A 26,337-nucleotide genomic window follows, 5' to 3' on the forward strand; every position below is an offset into this window, starting at 1 on the left:
TACAATTCACTAGCTACGTTTCAGGACCCACTAATTAAAACCAATCACAACTTGCAAAAGGACAAATGACATACAGCAGTCATGATTTCCATTCACAGTTCATTTACAAACTGCAAGCTTTGCCAGGGGAAAAAGGCTAGAAAAATGCCACCTCTGAAATCTCACACTGATTAAAAAACTTGACAGCAGTTCAAGATCTCCAAAGCCCTGCACATCCAAGGACATACAGACACTGTGCATTGCAGTGGGATGATGTTCATTTAGCAAGTGCCTGCCCTCACCGACTGAAACCACGTTCCTGAAGTTCTCCAGCATCACATCTTGGTACAGCGTCCTTTGAGCAGAGTCCAGCAGCCCCAGCTCCTCCTCAGTGAAGACCACAGCTACATCCTTGAAGGTCACTGCTTCCTAAAACATCAAGCACACTCCACCTAAATCTTACCACAATTGTCCACTAAGAGAGAGGTAGCACTGAGAAAAGTGGAAAGGATGTGGAGGCAATGGTTCCAGATTCTAAGAATACAGTCAACTCTACCATGATATAGTTAAACATTTCAAACAATGCCAATTATGTTTTAGATGATTTTTCTTTTCATAAAAAATGCTGCAAAGAACATTTTTTTAAAACTTAATTAGCCCACCTGTCTAATTATTTTCTTAGGATGAATTCCAAGAGGTGAAACTGCAATGCCAGAGAAAAAGAAACTTTAAAATTATGATGTATAATGGCAGAGTTTCTTCTCAAGTTTTTCACTATTTTGCACTTAGTCCAAGTGAATATAAGTATTCCTGATTTTCCACACCATAGACAGCACTGAATATAACTGATTATTTAAAATCCTAGACAGTGTGATCAGTAAAACACAACTCATTTTAGTAATATGTAATTAGATGATACTTAAAAAAATAAGATCATATTTTTCATATATTATTTTTCCTTGATACCTTGCCTAATGTCCTTTGCTTATTTTCTAATTGGGGTTTTATGTTATGAATCTATTAAAATTCTAAGCTTTTGGATTTTTAAAACATATATACTGTAAATATTTCACCATTTAAAAATTTTTTAGAGAAGTTAAAAAACAATCATGCATAAAATACAGGATTCTCATACACCACCCCACAACCAACACTTTGCATTGGTGTGGAACATTTGTTACAAATGATGATTACCCATAATTTACATTAAGTGTATTGTTTTCCCCATATACTACCCCTATGATTTAAACCTTGAATTGCTATTGTACATTTGTTATAATTCATGAAAGAACATTCTTGTACTATTAACAATAGTCCATCATCTACAGTAGAGCTAACTGTGTTGTACACCTATGTTTCATCTTTTAATTTTTATTCTGGTAATATATACATCCTAAAGTTTTCTCTTTTAAACATATTCAACTCTACAGTTCAGGGATGTTAATCCCACTCACTATAATGTGCTACCATCACCCCCGTTCATTTCCATATCATCAACCTAAATAGAAATTCTATACAAGCATCAACTCCCCATTCTATCCCCTGGTAACCTACATTCTAGATTCTAACTCTTTGAATTTGCTAATTATAATTAGTTCATAACATATTTTCACCAATATTTTACTATTTTTTCTTGTATATCTTTATGTATGGCAGAGTTTTTCAACCTTGACCCTAATGACATTTTGCAAAAGATGAGTATTTGTTGTGGGGGGGCTGTCCCATGCATTGTACCATGTTCGCCAGCATCCCTGGCTTCTAGTCACTAGATCCCAGTAGCATTCTCCAAGTTCTGACACAGAAAAGTATCCAGACGATGCTAAATGTCTCCTGGAGGACAAAATTACCCATGGTTGAGAATCACTGGTATATAGTATTACTTTAACTTTTCATATGGAGACTGTGATTATCCATGGAGCCCAACATGTTCAAGGGCCCTAACTGAGCAATAATGATCAGAGAGAAGGGACCGCTGAAGTGTGAACCAGATAGGGGCAGTATTATCAATGGAGTTTTCTACTCACCAGAACAGGCTAAGTACCCAAACAAAAAGGCTAAGTCTCCTGATAGAATTCTTTTCTCTTGCCTCTCCCTCTTCATCCCAATTTTAAATCCTAGGAGTCTTTTTGAATCAGTTGGATCTCTGATTTCCTGTGTAAACATAAGCAGTTTTCTGAAATTCTGCAATCCTATTTTTTTGTAATTCAAATGCAGATGAGACCTAGTACAGCCTCATTAGATTGGCATGAGGACTAAACTCAGTAAGAAGAAGAAAGTACCTGCACATCCTCTTGTAATCCCAGACTTTTTAAACTAAGCACTTTATTGTTTTGACAATATAAACTGATGTATGAATGAAAAAATATAGATCAAAATAAAATATGCATAGGGCCCTAAGGCAAGGGTAACAAAAAATTTAGCTTTCTTATGTGAAAATATCTAGTAAGATTTTCTTTGTGTGAAGCATCAGTTAGACACTTGCACTAATCATATCCGAATATTCTACACACAAAGTGTACCACATATCAAATGTGGTTTTTCAATTTAGACTTTCTGAAACATTAAAAACATATGATTTTTCTGTAAATCTACAACTTCTCTAATTAAAACTTTTTTAAAAAAAAAAATGATAGCAAAACTCTTTCAAATTCCTTCTTGGAGAAAATGATAATACATAGGAAAATTGTGACTACAATGTTCCTTAAAACAGTAAAATTCCTAAGCTACCTAAATGCCTATGAATGGGGAAACGTAACAAACATACACACACAGAGCACATCAACTCAAGAAACTACCACGTAGCCATTCAAAATGCAGAGTATATAATATTAAGTAAAACAACCTTGTGTGAGATTTTTATCTATACAAAAACTACAAATAAACAGTTGTAAATACATGAGAAAAAAAGTAGGGGAAAATGAATACAGTTGATTTCTAAGGAGTACAGTAGTAAAGTGGGAGATGTTTTTTCATTGCTACTGATTTTTCTACTCTTATTTGTGAAACTGTAAAAAAAGATGACAAAATAAAACAACAAAAATCAAACCACCCTAAAATAAAATAGAAAACAACAAGCATCTGGACCCAACAGGTCCAAACCTGTTGTCCTCAAAAACCTGTTTTCTTTAACCCATCTTAAGAAAGAGAAACAAGATATGTCTGACCTTTGAGAAATGACGTAACAGTTTAAAGCCTATAAAGGCAAGCATGACTCACCTTGAGCTTGGTCATTTTGTTCTCCTTCTTCTGGGCAAGGACAGAGTTTGGGGAAGGCATAACTGGGGAAGGAAAAAAAAGCTATGAGCATCTGGGTGAGGATATCATTAACCCATATGATTGCTTTACCTGAAATCGTAAAGGTGCCCCTTTCCTCTGAGGGGCTGTGACTGCACACAACTTGCTGAGCAGAATGTGGGATGGGTTCCAGATACTACACACTCCCTACAGCTGAGAGCCCCTGTGCAGTGAACAACCTGCCCACCCACACACAGTGGGCCTAATGCACGTTCTCCGTGGCATGCATGTATTGTTCCACTAAAGTATCTCACAGGCACCTGTGAAGAAGCTACTGTTGTACTTGTGTGGCTGGTCCAATCACCTGAACTGCTGTGCCTATCTATTCTCAACTATCAAAAAGAGATATTAGTATGTAAGTGATAGGATTATGTGGGGAATAAATGAGATAATTTATGTAAAACTCTTGGCATAGTAGCTGGCATTTTAGATAAATTCTCAATAAATGATGACGAATTTCCCATTTAAAAGGTGAGGAAGCTGAGGCTTGGTGAGGTCAAGAAGCAGGGGTGGTACTGAATCCAGTTCTCACATCAGAGCCAGTATTCTAAATCTTGTCTCTGTATCACCAAAAGACAAAAATAATCAGATGGGTATGGGGGCATCCACATAAATAGAGGAAAAATGAGCTTGAGAAACTACAAGACAGACATACAATAGAGATAGGACTTTGAAGACAAGTCTGCTTCAGAGAGAACAGAACAAACCTGTGAAGGGTACGGGCTCAGGAGCCAGACCAGTATTTGAGTACTGGCTTGTCCAACTTGTCAGTACTTTGCGCCTCAGTGTTTAATCTATCAGTTACAAATTACATTGTAAATCTCTAACATTACTAACCTCACAGGAAAGCTATTCAATGAAATAAATACACATAAAACATTTGGAACATTTGGGACAGTGAATGGCAGTTTAAACATTCAATATAAGTTACCAACTATTATGAGGTAATTGTCCAACTTCAGACAGAAGAATTCCAGTAAGGAGAACAGCAATACAAAACTTTCCAATCCTGGAAGAAATATCCCTTTGGAATTTCTAATTCACTTTATTTTGGCTCTTTATTTACATGGCAACCTCCACTCAGTAAGAGTTTTCCAAGGAGATCTGACAGTGTACAATATTTAGTGGGAAGGCACTGAATCAAGTAGGGGTCTAGGTGTCCAGCTTAATTCTGCTGGCAACACCCAGCTAAGGGTCCCTTTATTAGGCCTGAATCCCCAGGCTGGCCTTCCTTGAGCTTGAGGCTTCTGCTTTTGCTCAGGTCACTCCCTCTGTCCAGCTGATCTCTTCCCCCTTGCTTCTCCTAGATAACTTTTACTTGTCCATAGAAACATGCTGCATGTTACCTCTGGAACGCTTACTATCACAGGCGATTAACATTTATTCACCTTTATATCCCAAGTACCTAAACAGTGCCTATAGCTAAATGCTTAGTAGACACCGAAAAAAAATGAATGAAACACAGCTTAACAGTTTCAGGTACCTCCCTCTAGCCACCACAATATACCACAAACTAAAAAGGGATATCAATATAATACATAAGAATAACCTCCAGGATAACCTCTCAATTCTGTCTAAAATAGGCTTACTTATTAATTCTTAATTATTATTATTTCATTGAACTATTATGGTAATCCTACTAAAAGAACTAACAATTCTCCAGTTGCTGACCATCTAGAGATTAGGAGATCAGCAATCATATTAACACTTCTAAGAGCACAGAATCCTCTGGAAGCACCATGAACAGGCTCCTAAACCCACACTGGACCGGAGGGGGGTCCCATATAAAACTAAGCTATTTTAGCCAGAGATACAGAATCATTGAAAAATTGTAAGAGAATGAATGTTAATATGTGACTGAGGACAAACAAAAGGCAGAAAAACATGGGCTGGAAAGCAGGGTTCAGACTACAATGATATCCAAATCCCAACTTTATACACAAATCAATAAGGAAGTACTGAAGGACTTGCAGAAAGGAGTACTGGAAACAGATCATTCCCAGTAGGTAGGATATTTGTGGGGGAAGAGAATGTGGCCAGAGAGAGACTGCAAGAAGAGCCACACTGAGAACCACTTCCTTCTTTATGTAAATTTCACATCTTCAGAAAGTTCTTCTCTGACCATGCTACAAACAATTTCAATTTCCTAATTGCACCTCAACATTTCTTATCTCCTACTTATTTTTTTTTCTTACCTCCTGCTTAATTTTTTTCTCTTTAGCACTTACAACTCTCTCATATCCTACTAAGTATTTTACTTATATAAATATTCATTACATCTGTACCGCAGGGAGTTTTGTTGTCTGCTGCATCCCCAACAGTTTGTATGATGCTGCAAGCACATGAGTAAAAACTCAACAAAGATTTGGAACGTTACTGCCTTAAAAACATAATGACCATTTGATAAGCACATCTTATAGGAGATTTTCACACCTACTCCATGCAAGCAAGGTTCCTAGGCATGAAAGCTACAGGGAGTTGACATTAAGTAGGGTACGAGGGCAATAACAAACCAACAATATGGTGCTAGATGCTTTTGAGAAAATAAGACAGGGTAAAGAGAAAAGAAGGAAGTGTTGGTAAAGAGAAGCCTTTGTCATGAAAGGTCCCTCTGATATTTGAGCAGAGACTTGACTTAGAGGTGAAAGTGAGCCACGCAGATATCTTTAATCTGACTGAAGTATAATATAGGCCAAGAGACACAAACTATATATATGTATATACATATGTAGTTAATTATTATTATGTATATATATAGTTGCTGTTGTTAAAAAGCCATAAGGCAAAGTTTCTTTTTTTTTTTACATGGGCAGGCACTGGTAATCGAACCCGGGTCCTCTGGCATCGCAGGCAAGCATTCCTGCCTGCTGAGCCACCGTGGCCCGACCAAGGCAAAGTTTCTTGAGGGACTGGAGAATAAAATATGGAACTATTAAACTTTCCCACCTGGTAAATCCCTAATACTCTCTCAAACATTAGACACTCCCTTGATCTTGAGGCTTGCGCTTATGAAACGTATTTCTCGGTAATGCAGAAGCTAAGCCTACCCATAATTATGCCTAAGAGTTACTTCCAGAGAACCTCTTTCATTGCTCAAACGTGGCCTCTCTCTCTCTCTCTCTCTCTAAGCACAACTCTGTAAGTAAAATCACCACCATCCCCGCTATGTGGGATATCACGTCCAGGGGTGTATGTCTCTCTGGGAACATGGGACATGACAACCAGGGATGATCCTGTCCTGGCATCATGGGATCAACAATGCCTACCTGACCAAAAAGTGGAAAAGAAATGTAACAAAATCAATGTAGCAGTGGCTAAGAGAATTTAAACAGAGGTGAGAGGCTATTCTGGAGGTTACTCTTATGCAAGCTTCAGCTAGATATGGCTACCTGCCATGGTATGTCAAGTCTCAACCAACAGTATTCCTGAAAACCCTAAAGACTACCCAGGGCTCTGAGAGTCTATAAAAGTTTCATTCACTAAGTTTATTTTTCAGAAACCTAAAACCTCAAGATTGTTCCTAAGCCAGATAAGTCCTGAAACCCAGAGGTACCAGTCTCTCCAAGAACATCAACCAGTTACATGCCCTGCCCCATAATGTCGACAACCCTTTTCAGCATGACAAAGTTAGAATGGTCATTGGCCAAATATCCTAAATATTGGGAAAAGGATCAAAGGAGAAGAAGTTGTAACATAGAAGACAGGATTTAGCAAATGAGTATGAGTACCAAATCACTATATTGCTATTTCTCTTTCGTCTGCAGTCTTAGAGCAGCTAGAAGGAAATATCTGAATTTGTGGAACTGTAACCCATACCATACTTAGAAACGTATTGCTTTTTTGTATGTATATTTCACAAAAAAAAAAATGTTAAAAAACAACAAGTCATGTATGTTCGCTCCCAGAACTACTCAAGTTTTAATGTCCCATGAATCAACTGGGGATCCTGTTGTCCCTATGTCCCACCCCCAGAAATTCTAAATCAGTAGGTCAAGGATGGGGTTTAAGAATCTGCATTCCTAACAATACCCCACGTCAGGCTGATGCTGGATAACAATTTGAGTAACATCAGTCAAAAAGATCTTTCTAGATATTTTCAAACAAACTAAAGACTTGAGGTTTTCACCTCCAACTTTTCTACTAATCCCAACAAACTGCCCTGTTGTGTAAGGACAAAAAAAAAAAAAAAAGTGGGTAAGAGGGTAAAGTCTCAAGAGCCTTTTCCTCTTCAAATCTCACAAAAGGGATTATAATCGAGGTTGGTTAGAGTAAGTCTAAGCGCCTAATTAAATCAGAATCTGTGGAGATGGGTTGTGGGCATCTGCACTTTTAGACTTCTCCCCCTCCCTACTGACACAGCGGGCCACCAGTCAGGACAGTATATCAGGCAATGAATTCAGGCAATTTGATAACCTGTTCCCATGCTCTTAACCACAATGCTGTGGTTCTCAAACTCTGTATCAGAATTGCCCAGAGAACTAATACAGAACACAGAATGTCAGGCTCACTGAAGTAGGATAAGGCCTGAGTCTTCATATAATTTTTTATCAGCTTCTAAAGTAATTCTGATATGACCAAATTTTGACAGCCACTGCATTATTTTACACTGCCTCTCAAGAAGTCAATGGAATGATTAAAACATATGGAATAAAGATGAATAATAGGGGGAACAAATGTTAAAATAAATTTAGAGTGAAATGCTGGTGATTGGTGAGGGGGGAGGGGTGGGGGGTATGGTATGTATGAATTTTTTCTGTTTTCTTATTTCTTTTTCTGAATAGATGCAAATGTTCCAAAAAAAAAAGATGTAATGGAGAGGCTGGAGGGAACTGCCTGAAAATGCAGAACTGTGTTCCAGCACCCATGTTTCTTGAAAATGATTGTATAATGATATAGCTTTCACAGTGTGACTGTGTGATTGTGAAAATCTTGTGTCTGATGCTCCTTTTATCTACCTTATCAACAGATAAGTAAAACATATGGAATAAAAATAAATAATGGGGGAGCAAATGTTAAAATAAACTTAGATTGAAATGCTAGTGATCAATGAAAGGGAGGGGTAAGGGGTATGGTAGGTATGATTTTTTTTCTGTTGTCTTCTTATTTCTTTTTCTGAATTGATGCAAATGTTCTAAGAAATGATCATGACGATAAATATGCAACTATGTGATGATATTGTGAACTACTGATTATATATGTAGAACGGAATCATCATATGTTGGGAACTTTTGTGTTTCTTTGTCGTCATATATTTTTTTTAATTAAAAATTAATTGAAAAAATTGAAAAAAAAAAGAAGTCAATGGAACTGAAGTGCACCAGGAAGCCAGAAGCAGATCTCCTGATTCTGGTGCCCTGTTTCTCCCCCATTATGAGATACCCTGGAACTCTCCCCAAGAGGAAAGAGCAGCAAAATGACTTGTAAATGCCCCTGGAGAGTCAAAAGGGAGGCTTCTATTTAGACCAGAGCTGTCCAACAGAATTATAATGTGAGCTATAAGTGTAATTTAAAATTTTCTAGGTGCCACATTAAAAAAGGTAGAAAGAAACAAGTAAGCTTAATTTTGATAATATATTTTATTTAACACAATGTATCCAAAATATTAACATTTCAACTTATAATCAATATAAAAATTCCTGAGATACTCTGCATTATTTTTTTCATACTACGCCTTTAAAATCCATTGCGTGTTTTCCCCTTCTGCACATCTCAATTTGAACTGGTCACATTTTAAATGCTCAATAATCATATGTGGCTAATGGCTACCATATTGGATAGTATAGGTTTAGGCCTTTTTAAAGCAGTAGATACCAAATGATCAAGGAAATAAGGGACTGTCTAAATTCAAAAGACAGCAAATGAGGTTTAAACAATGGTTATGATAAAATTTTCTTTTTTGTTCAAATGTATGCTAGAACTGAAGTATTAAAAGAAAAAGTAGAAGGCGGGGGATAAAAGAATACTTTTAAATAGTCTTATGCTTCTTCAGTAACTTGAATTTTGCATGTTTCATACTCACCTGCAACATAAAAAGATAACTCTAGACTGCAATATATAGAGCTCTTACTATGCGGCAAGCACTATTCTAAACAATTTACATACCATATGTCTTCTAATCTTCACAAAAACTTTAGGAGATGGGTATTTATATTATTCCTGAATAGAGTTTAAGTAACTTCAACAAGGTTACCTGATTTCTAAGTACTAGAGCTAAGTGTCAAACCTATCTGTCAAGGCTTGATTCTCATTCTGTTCTGTAGAGAGCCGCTTTCCGGGTTTGGCCTAGTGGACACGCCGCAGCCTGCCCTAGAGTTCCCCCCGCCCATCGAGTGAGCCAAGATGGCGCCCGCATCCTGCCTCCGCGTATGACGTACGTGCCCGCCAACCCTGTCTACCAATCACCCTTGTATACGTGGCGTTAGCCCATTGGGTTTGGATTTTGTATATAAAGGCGTTACCCGGACGGGGAGGGGAGACAGCCCGCAGAGAGCCGTGCCTGACGGCCACATAGAGGTTGTCCCCCGCAGGGAGCTCCCTCCCTGTGTGAAAACTGTATTCGTGTGATGAAAGCTTAACCCCAGTAAAGATTAGCACTCGAATCGGCCGTGAGTATTGTGTCCGTGTCTGTTTCTTTTTCCTTCCCTCCCTCGGCGGCGGGGATAATCGGAAGCCAGACGGAACAGCGCCGGACAAGTGGTGGCCCGTACGGGGAACCTTTTCCAGCACCGTGCACGGACTCCGGCCGGCCTTCGCGCCTGATCACCGTGAAGGGGTGAGTGCTTCTTTATTACGTGAGGGTTAGGGCCCGTGGGTTCTCAGGCCGCCCCGGGGGAAGGGCTCGATAGACGTCATCGAGCACGCTTGAAGCTAGCGCCGACTGCAAGAATAGGGCAGTCTGAAAGTTCACCCCTATTATCTCCCTTGAAGACACTGTTGAAGCAGAGAGGCATTTTAGTGCGAAAAAGCTCCCTCCTGCGATTTCTTGAGGATGTAGCCACCTTTGCTCCCTGGTTTAAGCACACCGGAGGTCTTACCTTGTCTTGTTGGATAAAGCTCGGTCACGATATCGATCGGGAGCGTAGGACGGGCTTATGCATGGACCCAATCTTAGTCCCCATATGGGAAACCGTCCGCGCGTGTCTTGAGGCAGAGGCCGCGACGGGCCTCGGTCCGACCCTTGTCTTAGAACAAGCCCGAGAAGCATTACGAGAGTCCCGGTCAGCATCCTCCACGAGCGGCTCGTGTAAGGGCAAGCCACTGGAGCCGGATGCTAGCTCAGATACTTCTGACTCAGAGTCAGAGCATTGTGAGAGCGAAGGACCAGATGAGCCCCCACTGATTGATCTAGAGAAGCCCTCACAGCCCTCTGCCCCACCAGCGCCCACAACCGCGCGAAAGCTTCCGGGGAGGAGTTTTAATGCCTCCGCCTTTGATCCCCGCAGCGGACTCCCCCTAGTGGCCGGCTCGGGTAACCTCCATGACCCTCGGTTACAAAACCCGGAAGGGAACCCGGAATTCCCCGAGTGCTGGTCGGAGGAGGGGCCGCTCTGCCTACCTCCGCCGCCCGCGTACGCAGGCCCCCAAGATCATCCACCGTTGGTTAGCAGAAGGAGGCATTTCTGGAAATGGAATCCCTTTAGCGCACTGAGCGCTAGTCAGCCAGCCGCCATGTACCCAGTCATTATCAATCCCTCCGGTAATAATCAATATGAGGGTTATGATTATAAGGTTCTGAAAGAATTAAGACAGGCTGTTCACCAATACGGCCCAAATGCCCCTTTTACCCTAAACATGGTCGAGAACCTCTCTGCCCTACACCATACGCCTGCAGACATATATCAGCTTGCTCGCGCCTGCTTGCCCCCAGGTCGATATATCGACTGGAAGGCGTGGTTTGAGGAATTAGCAGAAGAGCAGGCAGCAAGAAACGCGGCAGTAAGGCGTGGTGGATGGAATGCCGACATGTTACTGGGCAAGGGCGCCCACGCCCAGAATCAGACAGGGTTCCCCCATGTCCCCCCGATTCTATACACGCACCTATACGCCCGGTCTTACTCATATGGGTTTTAGTCGAAACGTGTCAATTTTCACCTTTAATGAGACCTTTCCGCTTACCGATGATACACTCATTTTCTCTTTTGCCAACCTCTCCATTGCTAACTGTTCCACTCGGTCTAACCAGACTTGTCCTACAGGTTGTGGTCGTGTGCCTTCAGGTGTGCTGCTTGAGTTCCTCAATGCGACCGATCTTTCCCTTTCTTGTCAAGGCTTACTGGAAAAAAACGAGAGGAAGCGATGCCTCAATCTTACAGGGTTCCGACCCGTCGTGTGTTCGTGTGCTGAAGACTGGGACGCTCCCGACCCCCTCTTCCCCCCATGTGAGCATGACCTTTTTCAGGTAACCACGATGCAGGAGTTTCAGTGGCACCGGTGCATGTCCTCGTCTCGCCCGCGCCGCCTAGGTGATGACTGGTGGGTTTGGTCCACCGACCCTCACGCCTACTCCATCAAGCCCTTGCTGAACTACTCAGAGGGAGCTCAGTGGGCTGACCTCGTCCAATGTCGTCACGCCTTTACTAACCCCTTCACCTCCAAGGTCCAGATTTGGGCACAACAAATGATTTGTAATCCCCTAGGGGCATGTGTCGACCTGCGGTATCTCAACCTTCTGAATGGCACCATCGCCAACACTTCCACGGACGCAGTTGGGAATGCAACTGAGTGCTCCCTCCTCGACGTAGGGAAACATGATAGTACTAACTGTTCCTTTTCTCTGCACAGGGAGACCTGCGTGCAACCTCCTTTTGCCTTTCTACTCTCCATGAACCCTACCTTTAATTGTTCTGCCACCCCTTGTACTTTATCAGGATGCTGGAGCGGGTATCCTGTCTTCGCCATTCTGGTTTACCGCCCCAGCTATGTCTGGGTCCCCGTTAATACGTCTGATTGGGTTGGCCCAGTCACTCAAGCTATCTCTACAAAAAACTTTCAATTCTCTAACCCTGTAGTGCCTTCCAGGACTAAAAGGAATGTAAAAAATTGGCTGCTGCGCGCGGGGGGCCTTGCTGCCTCTTTGTTCATCCCTGCAGTTGGAGACGCGGTCCTCCACGCCTGGACCTCGGACCAGATCGCCCTGATGATGGAAGCTGTCAACAACTTAGCCAATGCTACTCGAGACGCACTGCGGGCCCAGAGTCAACAAATTGACTTAAACTCCCAAGCGATATTACAGCTCCAGTCTGAAATAGATGAACTGGGACTTGAAATAGACGGACTCTGGAGGGTGGTCCAGGAGATATGTGGCGCTCGCTGGATTGTCTTTGAACTCTGTGTCGCCCAGGTCAGAGCCAATGTGACAAAAACCTCTGCCAGCGTTAAAGCCTGGCTGCAGAATGCTTGTCTCCCGACATTCCGTAATCTCTCCTAGCAGATAGAAACGAGTCTTGATAAGATAGGGGACATTCAGTTAAAACCCGTTGCGTTTGACCTGTCTAGTCTCGGGGATGTAATCCAGGGTTTGTGGAATGGACTCACCTCCTGGTTCTCATGGCCTAACTTGACCACCTGGGTTCTTTTATTTTTCGGGTTGCTGGTGGGGCTAGTGGTGATCAAATGTCTGCTGGAACGATTGTTCCAGTCTCAACAGCAGCTGCGTGTCTCCACCATGTTAGCTATGTCATCCCATTCGAATACCTGTGTGCATCCCTCCCAGATGGATGGCTCATCTGAATCACCTGGGGCAAAGCTCTTGTCGGCAAGGTTTGTTGCGGACTCCCTGGCCACTACCCGTATATAGCAGACGCCAGAGGCTGTTAATTTTGCGCGCCTAGCCGCCTCGACGGTGGAGCCGCGGTCACAGTCCTGGCCAGACTGGACTTGGCTCTAGCCATTGCACCGAGGCCTCCGCAGCGCTTTCGTTGCCCTGGCTGTCGCTCTCAGGATCCCCGCTTGACCCAGTTGCAAGGCAGAGCACTGCAGGGAGGAGTCACGTGGTATCCAGTTCACGGACTCTCCGGTCTCTATATGAGGTGAGCATTCTGGTCGGTGCCAGAGGCTCCGTCGTGTGATGACGCGAGCCTAGTCCAGACTCCCCAAAGCACCAAACTATGTTGTGAGCCACTCAGGCCCACGGGAGCACCATCATCAATAGAGACACTGGGTACAAGAATACGGTCTACGGACCATGCCTCTTATAAAAACAAAAAGGGGGAGATGTAGAGAGCCGCTTTCCGGGTTTGGCCTAGTGGACACGCCGCAGCCTGCCCTAGAGTTCCCCCCGCCCATCGAGTGAGCCAAGATGGCGCCCGCATCCTGCCTCCGCGTATGACGTACGTGCCCGCCAACCCTGTCTACCAATCACCCTTGTATACGTGGCGTTAGCCCATTGGGTTTGGATTTTGTATATAAAGGCGTTACCCGGACGGGGAGGGGAGACAGCCCGCAGAGAGCCGTGCCTGACGGCCACATAGAGGTTGTCCCCCGCAGGGAGCTCCCTCCCTGTGTGAAAACTGTATTCGTGTGATGAAAGCTTAACCCCAGTAAAGATTAGCACTCGAATCGGCCGTGAGTATTGTGTCCGTGTCTGTTTCTTTTTCCTTCCCTCCCTCGGCGGCGGGGATAATCGGAAGCCAGACGGAACAGCGCCGGACACTGTTCCTTACTGACTATGCCTGCTCCTTCATCTTTAAAATGAGAATAATAGGGTTCCTATGAAAAATAAATGAGATAGGACATGTAAAGCACTGGAAATTCTCTGGGTCATGGGAAGCATCCAACAAATATTGGCCAATATCATCATCCCCACTATAACCCCCACACCAGAAACAAAAAATTGAACATTGGCATCTATTTGTTTCATGGAAATTTGTTGAAGGCCATAAAAATAGTACCCATCATTGCACATCAACCTTTTTTTTTTTTTTTGGCATGGGTAGGCACCAGGAATCAAACCCGGGTCTCCAGCATGGCAGGCGAGAATTCTGCCACTGAGCCACTGTCACACGGCCTGCACATCAGCTTTTAAATACTATGAAAAAGTTGGTGGAATCCACAGCCCCCCAAAAGTAAGTAAGATGAAAAACAAGGGATATCAATACAGATTGTTTTCCTATTTTGCACTCCAACTCCAAGCTGTAGAACCCTGTTTCCAGCTGACACAGTTACTCCTCTCTGCAACCTCAAGCTGGACACTCTGCGAAAAATGTGATGAATTTCATCAAATAGAGGTCCCTGCAGCTTAATGGGCGATAAGAAACCCAGAGCCATAAAGCAGAGGCAAGCACAACTACAAAGAAGTAAAGAAAATTCATCTTTCTTCCCTAATTGCAACCCTTTCTAGCTTTCTCAGATAAGTATCATTCTCCTAGTCACCAAGAGTGAAAACCTAAAAGTTGCTGCTAAAGTTTCCCCTTCCTTGGTCTCCATATATAAACAATTTGTGACATGTCCTACTGACTCAACATCTGGGTTTGTTTTCAAATACTCCAGGGGAAAAAATGTGTGTGTGGGCAGGGAGAGAAGCAAAATGATTAGTAAGGATTAAAGTAGTGTGATTGGGACACAGAAGGTATATTATACTTTCTACATGTGGATAATGTTTGGAAATTTCTATAGTAAAGAATTAAGGGAGTAAAATCCCACTATGACTACTGTGATAATTCTGTAAAGTGAAGATAAATATACATTTAAAAACTGCTAAACAGAAATGCATTAAAATGTTAATAATTACTTGTACTCTGGCATTACAGCTAATTCTTTATTTTTCTTTTTATATATTCCTGTATTTTCTAGATTCTCTACAGCCAGCATGCATTCCTTTCATAATCAGAATATGAGCTATACATATTGACTGAAACCAAATTAAATGACAATTTTTTTAAATTTTTACAAAAAAGTCCAAACTCACTAACTTTGCTTTCAAAATCCTCTATAAGGTTGCAACCTACCTCCCCAACCTGATCTCTGCAGCCACTTTTCCGTTTGAATAATTATATGGGTTGTTTTTCTGTTTTGTTTCCTAATTCCAAGGTTGGGATTCTAAATTGTGGTCCTAAGGATATCCAGAAATATAAAAGAACACCAACCCTAGCCTCAAATCTCACTACTCTTACCACCTGCGTGACGTGACCTAGGTTAACTTAGCTCTGTCTCCATTTCGTCATCTGTAAAATAGGAGTATTAACAAAACTCACTTCATAGGACCTATGCGAAGGTTAAATGTGTTCATTTTTAAGGCCCTTAGAATGATACCTGGCACTCAATGTTGATTATATAACTATTATTACTCATGTCCAGTCCATGTCCCCCATATTCTCCCAATTATTCAATAGTATAGGAACACTTTTATAGCAGGAAGATTTGCTAATGAGCAAAGTATCTTCTTCACTTGGAAAAGAAAAGAATGCTAAATCCCATCACGGTGGGGGTCTTTTACTGGGACCCCAGGATTCAGTCCCTCCTACTCTCTGTAGCCCTTTTGAGGGAAGTGAAGACAGAGAAAGGAAAGGCGGCCGGAAAGTAGTACGATCTTGTCTGTGGTGCTGGATAAACCACAAAGGATGTCTCCAGACATTACCTGGGGACGACGCACTCTTTTTGAAAAACAAACAAACAAAAACCAACTCAGAAGTAATCCCAGAACAAACTTTGCCTGCAGGGATCAGAGGGCAGGGGCTGGAGAAGTTCTAGGGGCTTCCCGAGGACGAGTTGCTTTTCTGGTTATTATAACAGCATTCACAACCAGCCCTTGCCACGCACCAGCACTGTTCTAAGCACTTTACTTGTACTATCTCACTACTTCTCAAAACAAATGCCTTAGGTAGGTACTTCCAATGTTCCTATTTACAGCAGAGGAAACTGAGGCATAGAGAGATGAAGTTCTCGCCCAACATTCTACCGCTGGAAAATGGCAGAGACTGTGTGGCAAGTGAGGGGAGACGGGTTGGGCAGTGCAGCGCCCTGGAAGCCCTCAGACCCAGCACTAGCCCCTGCCACCCGCGGGTTGGGGGTTGGCGCGAACCGCCCCAAACTCAAAAACGCTCAGCCGAGAAGAACGCAAACGGCAGCCCCTGCCCGTCAAAGCTGCCCTCCGCCGCAGGCCGAGCTTCTCTTTCCCGAGACGGGTCTCGAGCTCCGCTGATCCCACGACCAGACCGTAAAATTGTAAAGAAGTCGTGAGGTCCCAGGACTCACTCACCTACCTGACAGGAATGAAGGCCACGATCTCGCCCTCCCCAGCGGAAACGCCTTGGACTGCGCGGAGCTCCTAGACTACATCTCCCAGAATGCAAAGCGGAACGGGGCCTAAGCCACGCCCCCGTGAGGCGGAAGAATCACCTCGACACAGGCGGGTGAATCAATTTTCCCAGAATCCCAAAGGGGGTGAACTTTGTATTCTAGCTCTCGGGTAGCTGAAATCCCTCAAAAGCGAAGAGTATGAATTACATTTGCGTGTTTCCCCAGGAGAACAAATAACACGGCCGAGCTTCCTCTGAGCAGAGTTCCCAACCGTAGGGAGCTTCTGAACTACATGTCCCAGAATCCTGTGTAGGCCCGTGCATCCCGCCCGCCCGCCGGCAATAGTCCTTTGGTATTAGTAGGTGGAATCTGACACCCTTATCTGGCTCTCGGAGAGATCTGTAGAACAGCGATTTCTTTTTCTCACTTTCCCTCTTTTACATGTTACATGCCCTTTGTTAAGGTCAGATGTCAGGAAGAATTTCCCACATCTTTGATTGGTCTGGTTGCTTCCTTGTACTGTCACTATTTTTTCTTCAACTTCTCTCGCTCTTTTTTTTTATTGTAACTAGAAGATTTAAAGACCAGATTAGATTCAGATTCACCTTTTTGACAAGAACACTACACAGGAGGTGCTGTAAATATTTTAACAATATCCGATGGATGCCCCTCAAATCCTGGATAAGTACTCTCCCTACCTAGAAAAACGAAGAAAAATAATAGCAAATATGTTTTATTTTTTGTCAGTGTCTTAAAAATTAGAAAACATTCTGAAGAATCAGATCATATGATCCCCTATTTAACAGACACCCACCTTCCCTCCAAAACCAAAACAAGTCAAAAGGTTTGTAATCAAAGATTAAGGGTGAAGGGAAAGTAGAATCCCTAGCAGTGACTGAAGCCAAACTCTGAATAATCTCTGTCCCTGAAATTATATTAAAGTGACTCTGTATTGCCAATTCTTCCAGGCATCTGCAGAAGAAAATCAGAATCTCTCTGGAGAAAGACAATACCATCCCAGGCCTGAACTTTTGAAAAATCAATAAAAATATTGGACAAAGTTGGCTTTAAATAAAGAAGCAATACTAGAGATATTGAGGGACACATCAAAGTGATAAAGATTTATATCTTATTTGCTTATTTATTATATATGATAGAATATATGCAAATTTATATTTGTATGCACCTAATAAATAACTATTCTAGTTTGCAAGCTGCCAGAATGTGATATAACAGAAATAGAATAGCTTTTTAACAGGGGAGTTTATTAAGTTGCAAGGTTACAGTTCTAAGGCCATGAAGATATCCAAATTAAGGCAAGGCTATTGAAAATGTCCAAATTAAGGCACTGACAAAAGGTTACCTCCACTTATGGAAGGCCGATGAAGCTCAGCACTTCTCACTCAGCTGGAAGGGCACATGGCAGTCTGTTAGCTTTCTCTCCCGGCTTCTTGTATCATGAAGCTCCCCTGGAACGTTTTCCTTCTTCATCTCCAGAGGTCTCTGGCTGTATGGGCTTTCTAAATTTTTCCAAAATGGTTCCTTCTTAAAAGGCTCCAGTAAGCAACCCCACCTTGAATGAATGGAGACACATCTCCATGGTAACCATCTAATCAAAAGTTATCACCCACAATTATGTGGGTCACATCTCCAAGGACACAATAAAAAAGCTCCCACCCAACAATATTGAATAAGGATTAAAGAATTTTGCTTTTCTGGGGTATATAACAGTTTCAAACTGGCACACTAACAAAGAAAGACATTCACAAAAGTAGAGCATATCCTGGCCGATAAATCAATACACCAGTCAATAGCAATAACAATAATAAATAACATATTTCATATAACGGATAATACATAGTAGGTTTTCAGAGTTCATGGCAATAACACTCAGATTCCACAATAAGAAGGAAATTAGATAATTTCCATTATATATTAGGGAAGTCACCTTTAAGAATTCATGAAACAAAAGAATATCCCAATGGAAATTAAAGCACATTTTAAACTGAATGATAATGAATGTTCTATATACAAAAATATGTAGGATGCAGCCAAAGCCAAACTTTAAGGGCTAAAAATCATAAATGAATAATCTGATTTAAGAGGTTAGAAAAAGAATAGCAAATTAAGCCAAAGAAAAATATAACAGAAAAAACAAATAAAATAGAAAAAATAGAGGATTGAAATGATATCTTTGAAAAGAAAATAATTGTTTTAGTTTGTTAGGGCTGTTGAATACGATATACTAGAAATGGAACAGCTTTTAAAAAGGGAATTTATTAAGTTGCAAGCCTAAGTTCTAAGTTCTAAGGCTGTGAAAATGTCCAAATTAAGGCACCAACAAGGGGTTGTTGTCAGGTCTCAGAAAACGAAACTGACATACAAAATGGATTCTGTGGCAAGGGGGACCCTTCAGTTTCTCTCTCTCAGCAGCATCCCTAACAGGACCTGATGTGCCAGCAAGATAGACAAGCATGGATGTGCCAATGCCCCATCCACCAGAGGTGAGAACAGATAACCAGGAACATGAAGTAATGATCTGCACCAGCCTGATATCTCCTGGCAATGTCTGCAGTCTTTCCACACGTCCCAACCTCACTCTATTTAAAAAAACTGGCCCACAGAATGAGGGTCATAGCCTTCTCCTTGTGCATTGGCTCTCTGTCACTTTCTCAATAAAGCTATTCTGCTTTGACTCACCGTCATGCTTGGATTCTTTAACAACTCTGTGCCCAACATCTGGTGCTGAAACCTGGGATTGAAGCCTGACTGAAGCTTAGCGTTCTGGCCCGTTGGAGCTATGGGACCACCTTCCAGTCGATCCCGTATGGAGATCAGACTGAGGTTTCAGTTTCTGGCCCCTCGAGGCTATGGGAGCAGCCTTCCAGTTACTCCGTTCCGGCTACAGTCCTCTGACTCAGACCATCTAGACGAGATGCCAACTCACATCCACAGCACTCAAACATCTACACCTAGTTCAGCCCTAGGTAAGTGACATCTTTCTGCCCAGATCCTCCACTTGAGAGTTTTGTGTCCTGTGGACAGATGCACTGTGGCGTTTGGGCCTGCTTTAATGTGGAGCCCTGGCAGCTCTCTGAGCGTTTTTTATCTGCCTGAAAAATCTGAGCACTCAGTCAAAGTTTTCCAGCTCCAAGAGCATTTTCCTATGCAGCAGTCAAAGTAATTCAGGGGATGCCTTGAACAAAAGACCGCGTGCATCTCCCTGATCTCTGACGACAAACCGGGGATGCTTGTTTTATTGTTGTGAAGGATCTTGGATCTGGGTGGTTAATCTCACTGAAGTGCCCCACCTCGGTGTCCCAGACACACCCCAAGCCAGAGTCTACCTCAGTACCCCTAAGGCACCCCAACCTGCTTTATCCTGTCTACTTTGGCAATCATGGACAGTGCTCAATCAATCTTTGAAATTACTCCTCATGGATGTTTACTTCATAATCTCAGTAAACTCCAATCAAGAAAGAAAATAAAACTGGAAAAACATTTTCCTCAGCAATTTGGCTTGATCACAATACCCTTTAGAACAACAAAAATGTTGGCCAGAAAATGGCACTTTTGATTGGCAAATTCTCACGGGACTTGATAATTTTATCCAGCACAATGGAAAATGGTCTGAGGCCCACTACTCTCCAGATTTCTGGACCCTCAGGTCCCAACCTTCTCTGTGCCATTCTGTCACTTTGAACCAAATCCTCCTCTTTCATGAAAAGCCTTCCTCGATGGAGACTAATAGGAAGGAATCTTCTAACCACCTTTCCTCCTTTGACCCGCTGACCATCCACCTCCTGAATAGGCTTCCTTTCCACAGCTTTCCCCAATTCCCTCCACTCCTCTTCCCACCTCCCCAACCCTTTCCCCTCCTGCACCTTCCCCTAAATCCAATAAGCCCTCTCCTACTTTAGCACCCACCTTTTATCCCTCTCTCCTTGACACTACCCAATCTCCCCAGCCCTTTTCACCTCCTTTCACTCAATCTTATGGTCCAGCACTGGTAGTAAAATCTCCACCAGAGGGCAAGTTTTCCCTATGAGAAGTAGCAGGACAGGAAGGCATAATAAAAGTTTATCGCTTTTCTCTTTCAGACTTAAGCCAAATTGAAAAACGGCTTGGGTCCTTTTCAGGAGATCCAACTAAATATACAAAAGAATTCAAGTACTTAACAATCTTATGATTTGACTTAGTAGAATGGTTATGTTATTGTAACTTCCACTACCACCTCAGAGGAAAAAGAGCACATTTGGGCTGTGGCTGCAAATAGCCACATGCTGACAAGCTTTTTGCAGATAACCCCAGTACTTTCCAGGGCACGGAAGGGACAGAAGCAGTACCCATATCAGACCCAAATTGGGACTATCAAGAACTATCTCCAGATAAAAATGGAGCATTTTCTCACTTGTAGTATGGAAGGAATGAGGAAGGCAGGTTTCAAAGCTGTTAATTATGATAAGATTGCAGGAATCACTCAGAGAAAAGAAGAAAACCCAGCCTCCTTTCTAAATCATTTAACTGAGACTATTTTAAAATATACAAATATTGACTCTTTCTCCAAAGAAAGAGAACTTTTTGTCTATACCCATTTTATCACCCAATCAGCCCCAGATATTCAAAAGAAACTTCAAAAACTAGAACAGCATCCTCAAGTGCCCCAGCAAGAGCTTATAAAGGTAGCTTTTAGAGTATTTAACAATAGTCAGGAAGAAATAGACAGAAAAACAAAAAGAACCAGAAAAAGAGGCAAAAAAAGGGGGGGCGGAGAGGGAAGCAAAGGCAGCAGCCTGAGAGAGGGTCATACAGAAGAGACATGTTGCTCATTATTTGCTTTCCAATGCCTTAAGACAACCCACGGTAATCTGTAACAATAAAGACCAAAATTTGGGGGGTGAGAGAGTGCCATTCCGCTTGTGCTTTCATTGAGGCAAACTAGGCCATTGAGCCAAAGACTGCACCCAGCCACCACCCAGGAACCATAGGGCCACTGCCAGGCCCCTACCCATGGTGCCACCAAACAGGCCACTGGAGAGCTGACTGTCCAACTGCCTCTAATCGCTGGTTCACATGGCCTCCTCCTTCTAAACAGGTGACACCAGCCCTAGAATTGGATGACCTCCTCAGATTAGCCACAGATGACTGATGAGGCCCAGGCTCCGGCATAGCCCTGACCATGACCATCACTGCCACGGAACCCACGGTAACCTTAAAAGCGGCAGGTAAGCCCATTTTTTCTTTTTAGACAGGGTGCCACATACTCGGTGCTGCCTGAGCATTTGGCGTAGTTCATTCCCTTCTCAATTTCAGACATGGGTATTACAGGTCAGCATTCAGTTCCCCTTAAGACATTACCTCTAGCTTGTAACATAGAAAACTATAATCTTTCTCATAGCTTTTTAGTAATTCCTACCTGTCCCACCCTTTTATTAGGGTGAGATATATTTTAACAGCTTTTTTATTGTATAATATAACATACATACACAGCAAAGAAAGAAAAAAGCAATGGTTTTCAAAGCACTCTTCAACAAGTAGTTATAGGACAGATCCCAGAGTTTGTCAAGGGCTACCATATCTTCATCTCAGATTTTTCATTCTACCTGCTCCAGAACATTGGAGGCTAGAGGGAATGTTTATTTTCTCTCTTTTTTTTTTTTCACATAGGCAGGCATTGAGAATTCAACCCAGGTCTCTGGCATGGCAGGTGAGAACTCTGCCACTGAGCCACTGTTGCCCACCCTAAATTTGTTTTTATCATCACAATGGACATTTTTTTCTTTTTTGTGAAAAAAATCAATAAATTTCAAAGCACATTGCAACAATTAGTTTTAGAACAGATTTCAGAGTTTGGTATGGGTTATTTTAGGTTTTTACTTCTAGCTGCTCTAAGATACTGGAGACTAAGAAACATCAATACAATGATTCAGCAATCATACTTGTTTGTTAAACACTACCTTCTCTGTATAACTCCACCATCACCTTTGATCTTTCTCTTCCTCTCTAGCCCCATGCCTGTTGACATTTAGTTTTGGCATAATGCCTTTGTTATATTCAGTGGAAGCACATTACAATGTTACTGGTGACTATAGACCTTGGCTTGCATTGATTCTGCTTTTTCCTATTAAGTAACTTTATTTTTAACTTTTTTATTGTATAGTATAACATATATACAAAGCAAAGATATAAGAAAGCAATAGTTTCCAAAACACTCTTCAACAAGTAGTTATAGAACACATCCCAGGGTTTGTCATGGGCTACCATACGATCCTCTGAGATTCTGCCTTCTAGCTGCTCCAGAATAGAGGAGGCTAGAAAGCTTAAATATTTTTGTATCATCACAATTGACTTTTTTTCCTTATTGTTTGTGAAAAACCATATATATACAAAAAGCAATAAATTTCAAAGCACAGCACCCGAATTAGTTGTGGAACATATTTCAGAGTTTAACAAAGGTTACAATTCCACAATCTTAGATTTTTACTTCTAGCTGGTCTAAGACACTGGACACTAAAAGAGATACCAATTTAATGATTCAGCATTCATATTCATTTGTTAAATGTTATCTTCTTTGTTTCACTCCACCATCACTTTTTTTTCTACTTTTAGCTTTTTTATTGTATGGTATCACATATATACAAAGCAAAGAATAAAAAAGCAATAGTTTTCAGGTAGGTAACCATACCTCAATGGCAAAGTTCTCTCCTGCCATGCCAGAGACCTGGGTTGATTCCCAGAGCCTGCCCATGCCAAAAAAAAAAAAAAGAAAAAAATAGCAATAGTTTTCAAAGCACTCTTCAACAAGTAGTCAAAGACCAGGTCCTAGAGTTTGTCATGGGCTACCATATGATCCCCTCAGATTTTTCTTTCTAGCTGCTCCAGAATATAGGAGGTTAGTGGGCGTAGACACTTTTTTATCATCACAATCAACTTTTTTTCCTTCTTTATTTTTGTGAAAATAACATACATACAAAAAAGCTATAATTTTCAAAGCACAGCACTGTGATGAGTTGTAGAACATATTTGAGACTTTGACATAGGTTACAATTTCACAATTTTAGGTTTTTACTTCTAGCTGCTCTAAAATACTGGAGACTACATGGGACATGACTCCCAGGGGTGTGGACCTTCCTGGCAATGTGGGACAGAAATCCTAAAATGAGCTGAGACTCAGCATCAAGGGATTGAGAAAAACCCTAGAATGAGCTGAGACTTAGCATCAAAGGATTGAGAAAATCTTCTCGACCAAAAGGGGGAAGAGTGAAAGGAGACAAAGTGTCAATGACTGAGAGATTCCAAACAGAGTCGAGAGGTTATTCTGGAGGTTATTCTTATGCATTAAGTAGATATCATCTTGTTATTCAACATGTAATGGAGAGGCTGGAGGGAACTGCCTGAAAATGTGCAGCTGTGTTCCAGTAGCCATGTTTCTTGAGGATGATTGAATAATGATACAGCTGTAACAATGTGACTGTGTCATTGTGAAAACCTTGTGTCTGATGCTCCTTTTATCTACCTTGTCAACAAACGAGTAGAACATATGGAATAAAAATAAATAATAGGGGGAACAAATGCTAAAATAAATTTAGTTTGAAATGCTAGTGATCAATGAAAGTGAGGGGTAAGAGATATGGTAGGTATAATCTTTTTTTTTTCTTTTCTGTGTTTGTTTTATTTCCTTTTCTATTGTCTTTTTATTTCTTTTTCTGAATTAATGCAAATCTAAGAAATGATGAATATGCGACTATGTGATGATATTGTGAATTACTGATTATATATGTTGATGTTTATTTGGTTTGTTAATTTTTAAATTAATAAATAAATTAAATATATATATATTCATAAGTGAAAAAATAAAGTAAAATACTGGAGACTAAAAGAGATATCAATTTAATGATTCAGCATTCATATTCATTTGTTGCATCCTATTTTCTCTGCATAACTCCACCGTCACCTTTGCTCTTTTCATCCTTCTATTTAGGGGTGTTTGGGCTATGTCCATTCTAAACTTTTCATATTGGAAGGGTCTGTCACTAAATGGGGTAGGGAGATGGATCTATCTGATGTTCTGGAGAGGCTGGGCTAGGTTTCAGGACTTTTCTGGGACAGGGACCTATCTGGAGGTTTTAGGTTTCTGAAAAGTTACTCTAGTGTATGGAATCTTTGTGGAATCTTATATATTGCTCTGGGTGTTCTGTAGGTTTGGCTGGAATGGTCCTGGTTGGGAATTGACAGGTTATGATAGATAGTAAGGTCTAACTGAAGCTTGCATAAGAGCAACCTCCAGAGTAGCCTCTCTACTCTATTTGAATTCTCTCTGCCACTGATACTTTACTAGTTACACTTCTTTTCTCTCTTTTGGTCAGGATGGTATTGTTGATCCCACAGTGCCAGATCTGGATTCATCCCTAGGAGTCATCTCCCATGTCACCAGGGAGACGTTCACCCCTGGATGTCATATCCCACATAGGGGAGAAGGCAATAATTTTACTTGCAGAGTTGGACTTAGAGAGACCGAGGCCACATCTGAGCAACAAAAGAGGCCCTCCAGAAGTAACTCTTAGGCATGCCTATATGTAGTCTAAGCTTCTCCACTACATGCATAAGCTTCACAAGAGTAAGCCACCTGATTGAGGGCATGGCCTATTGATGTGGGTGTCCCTAAGGTTTGACACAGTATCGGGGAATACCCTGATTGTAAGGTTTAGTAATTCCATATTTTTTCCCCATCCCTTAGGGGACTTTACCAATACTTTTTGATTATCTACTTAATATACTCTAGGATGTATCCAGGCATTCTGATAATCTATAAGGATTAAAGGACCTCTTTATTATTCTGTTCTCCATGTGTTTCAATTAGTCAAATGAGCTGCATAGATAGGTTGAATTGGATTATGCACTACAGAAAACTTCAGTTCCAAACCAGATATACCTTTCTCACATTGGTCTCAAAGAGTATGGGTGGTTCTAAAATGTAGACACTGTGTTCCTTACCCCTATGTTCTGAATTACTTTAACCCCAACCTGTTAACTTTCATTCCTATCTCTAAATATCAGTTATATATGTAAAACAGCCCCTCAAAATCCAGAAATAATAATCACCACTCTGGACTTAATGTGTCTACTCTAAAAGCTTACAATCTAGGCCCTAATTTCTTATATGCATTTTCTAAAGGTGACCATACCATTCTTCTTTTGTTTCTGGCCTATTTTGATTCACCAAATATCCCATATGTTCATTCACTATCGTTGCATGCCTCATGACAATGATCCTTTTTGTAGCAGCACAGCCTTCATTCATAAGTATACACCATCGTTCACCATTCTACTCCATCAGTGCATCCTTCAGGCACCTGCATTCATTGGGCATTATGTAGAGGGCCCAAATTCCACAGTCATCAACGTTCTCAATTTTAGATAATTTCATTGTTCCTGAGAGACAGAAAACCAATAAACACACCCTCGCCAAATAGGAAATCTAAACTTCCTCTTAACTCTTGTCCCTCACTCCATTATTCACCTCTGCTGTTACTGTGGTAGTGCTGATGGTTTCCTTTTGAACATAGCTCATAGCATGCAATAGCAGTTGTCCCCCTGTACCCTGGACTTAAACACTCTTTATACAAGACTCATATCATTGAAGTAAACCTTACAAGAACTCATTCACGTTTATAGTGTGAGTCAGAGGAACAGGTAAATCTATACAACTCCTTTCAATCTTGTTCATCTTCAATGTGGTAATATTACTTAATGATCCACAAGAGAACCACCTTCACTCCTATCTATTCCCTTACATTGGAGTTCAACCTCATTAGCTAATAGTTCACC

General features: G+C 41.6%; 1 protein-coding gene across 3 annotated transcripts in view; it reads right to left on the bottom strand.

Annotated features, from left to right (window-relative positions):
• Positions 1-16,586, bottom strand: part of ZNF45 (zinc finger protein 45) — a 31,913-nt gene extending 15,327 nt beyond the window's left edge. Inside the window, exons 1-5 of one of the 3 annotated variants that reach the window (XM_077131575.1) lie at positions 16,473-16,586; positions 3,196-3,257; positions 2,004-2,130; positions 642-682; positions 282-408 (exon numbers count right to left, since the gene is read on the bottom strand). In XM_077131575.1, the coding sequence (XP_076987690.1) occupies positions 282-408; positions 642-682; positions 2,004-2,130; positions 3,196-3,255 (355 nt within the window). In that variant the 5' untranslated portion in view covers positions 3,256-3,257; positions 16,473-16,586. The remainder of the gene's footprint in view (positions 1-281; positions 409-641; positions 683-2,003; positions 2,131-3,195; positions 3,258-16,472) is intronic. The other 2 variants (XM_077131578.1, XM_077131576.1) reach the window with 2 other exon arrangements.
• Between the last annotated feature and the right edge of the window lie 9,751 nt (positions 16,587-26,337).

Source organism: Tamandua tetradactyla, chromosome 16, assembly GCF_023851605.1.
Source record: "Tamandua tetradactyla isolate mTamTet1 chromosome 16, mTamTet1.pri, whole genome shotgun sequence".
NCBI classification, from domain to species: domain Eukaryota; kingdom Metazoa; phylum Chordata; class Mammalia; order Pilosa; family Myrmecophagidae; genus Tamandua; species Tamandua tetradactyla.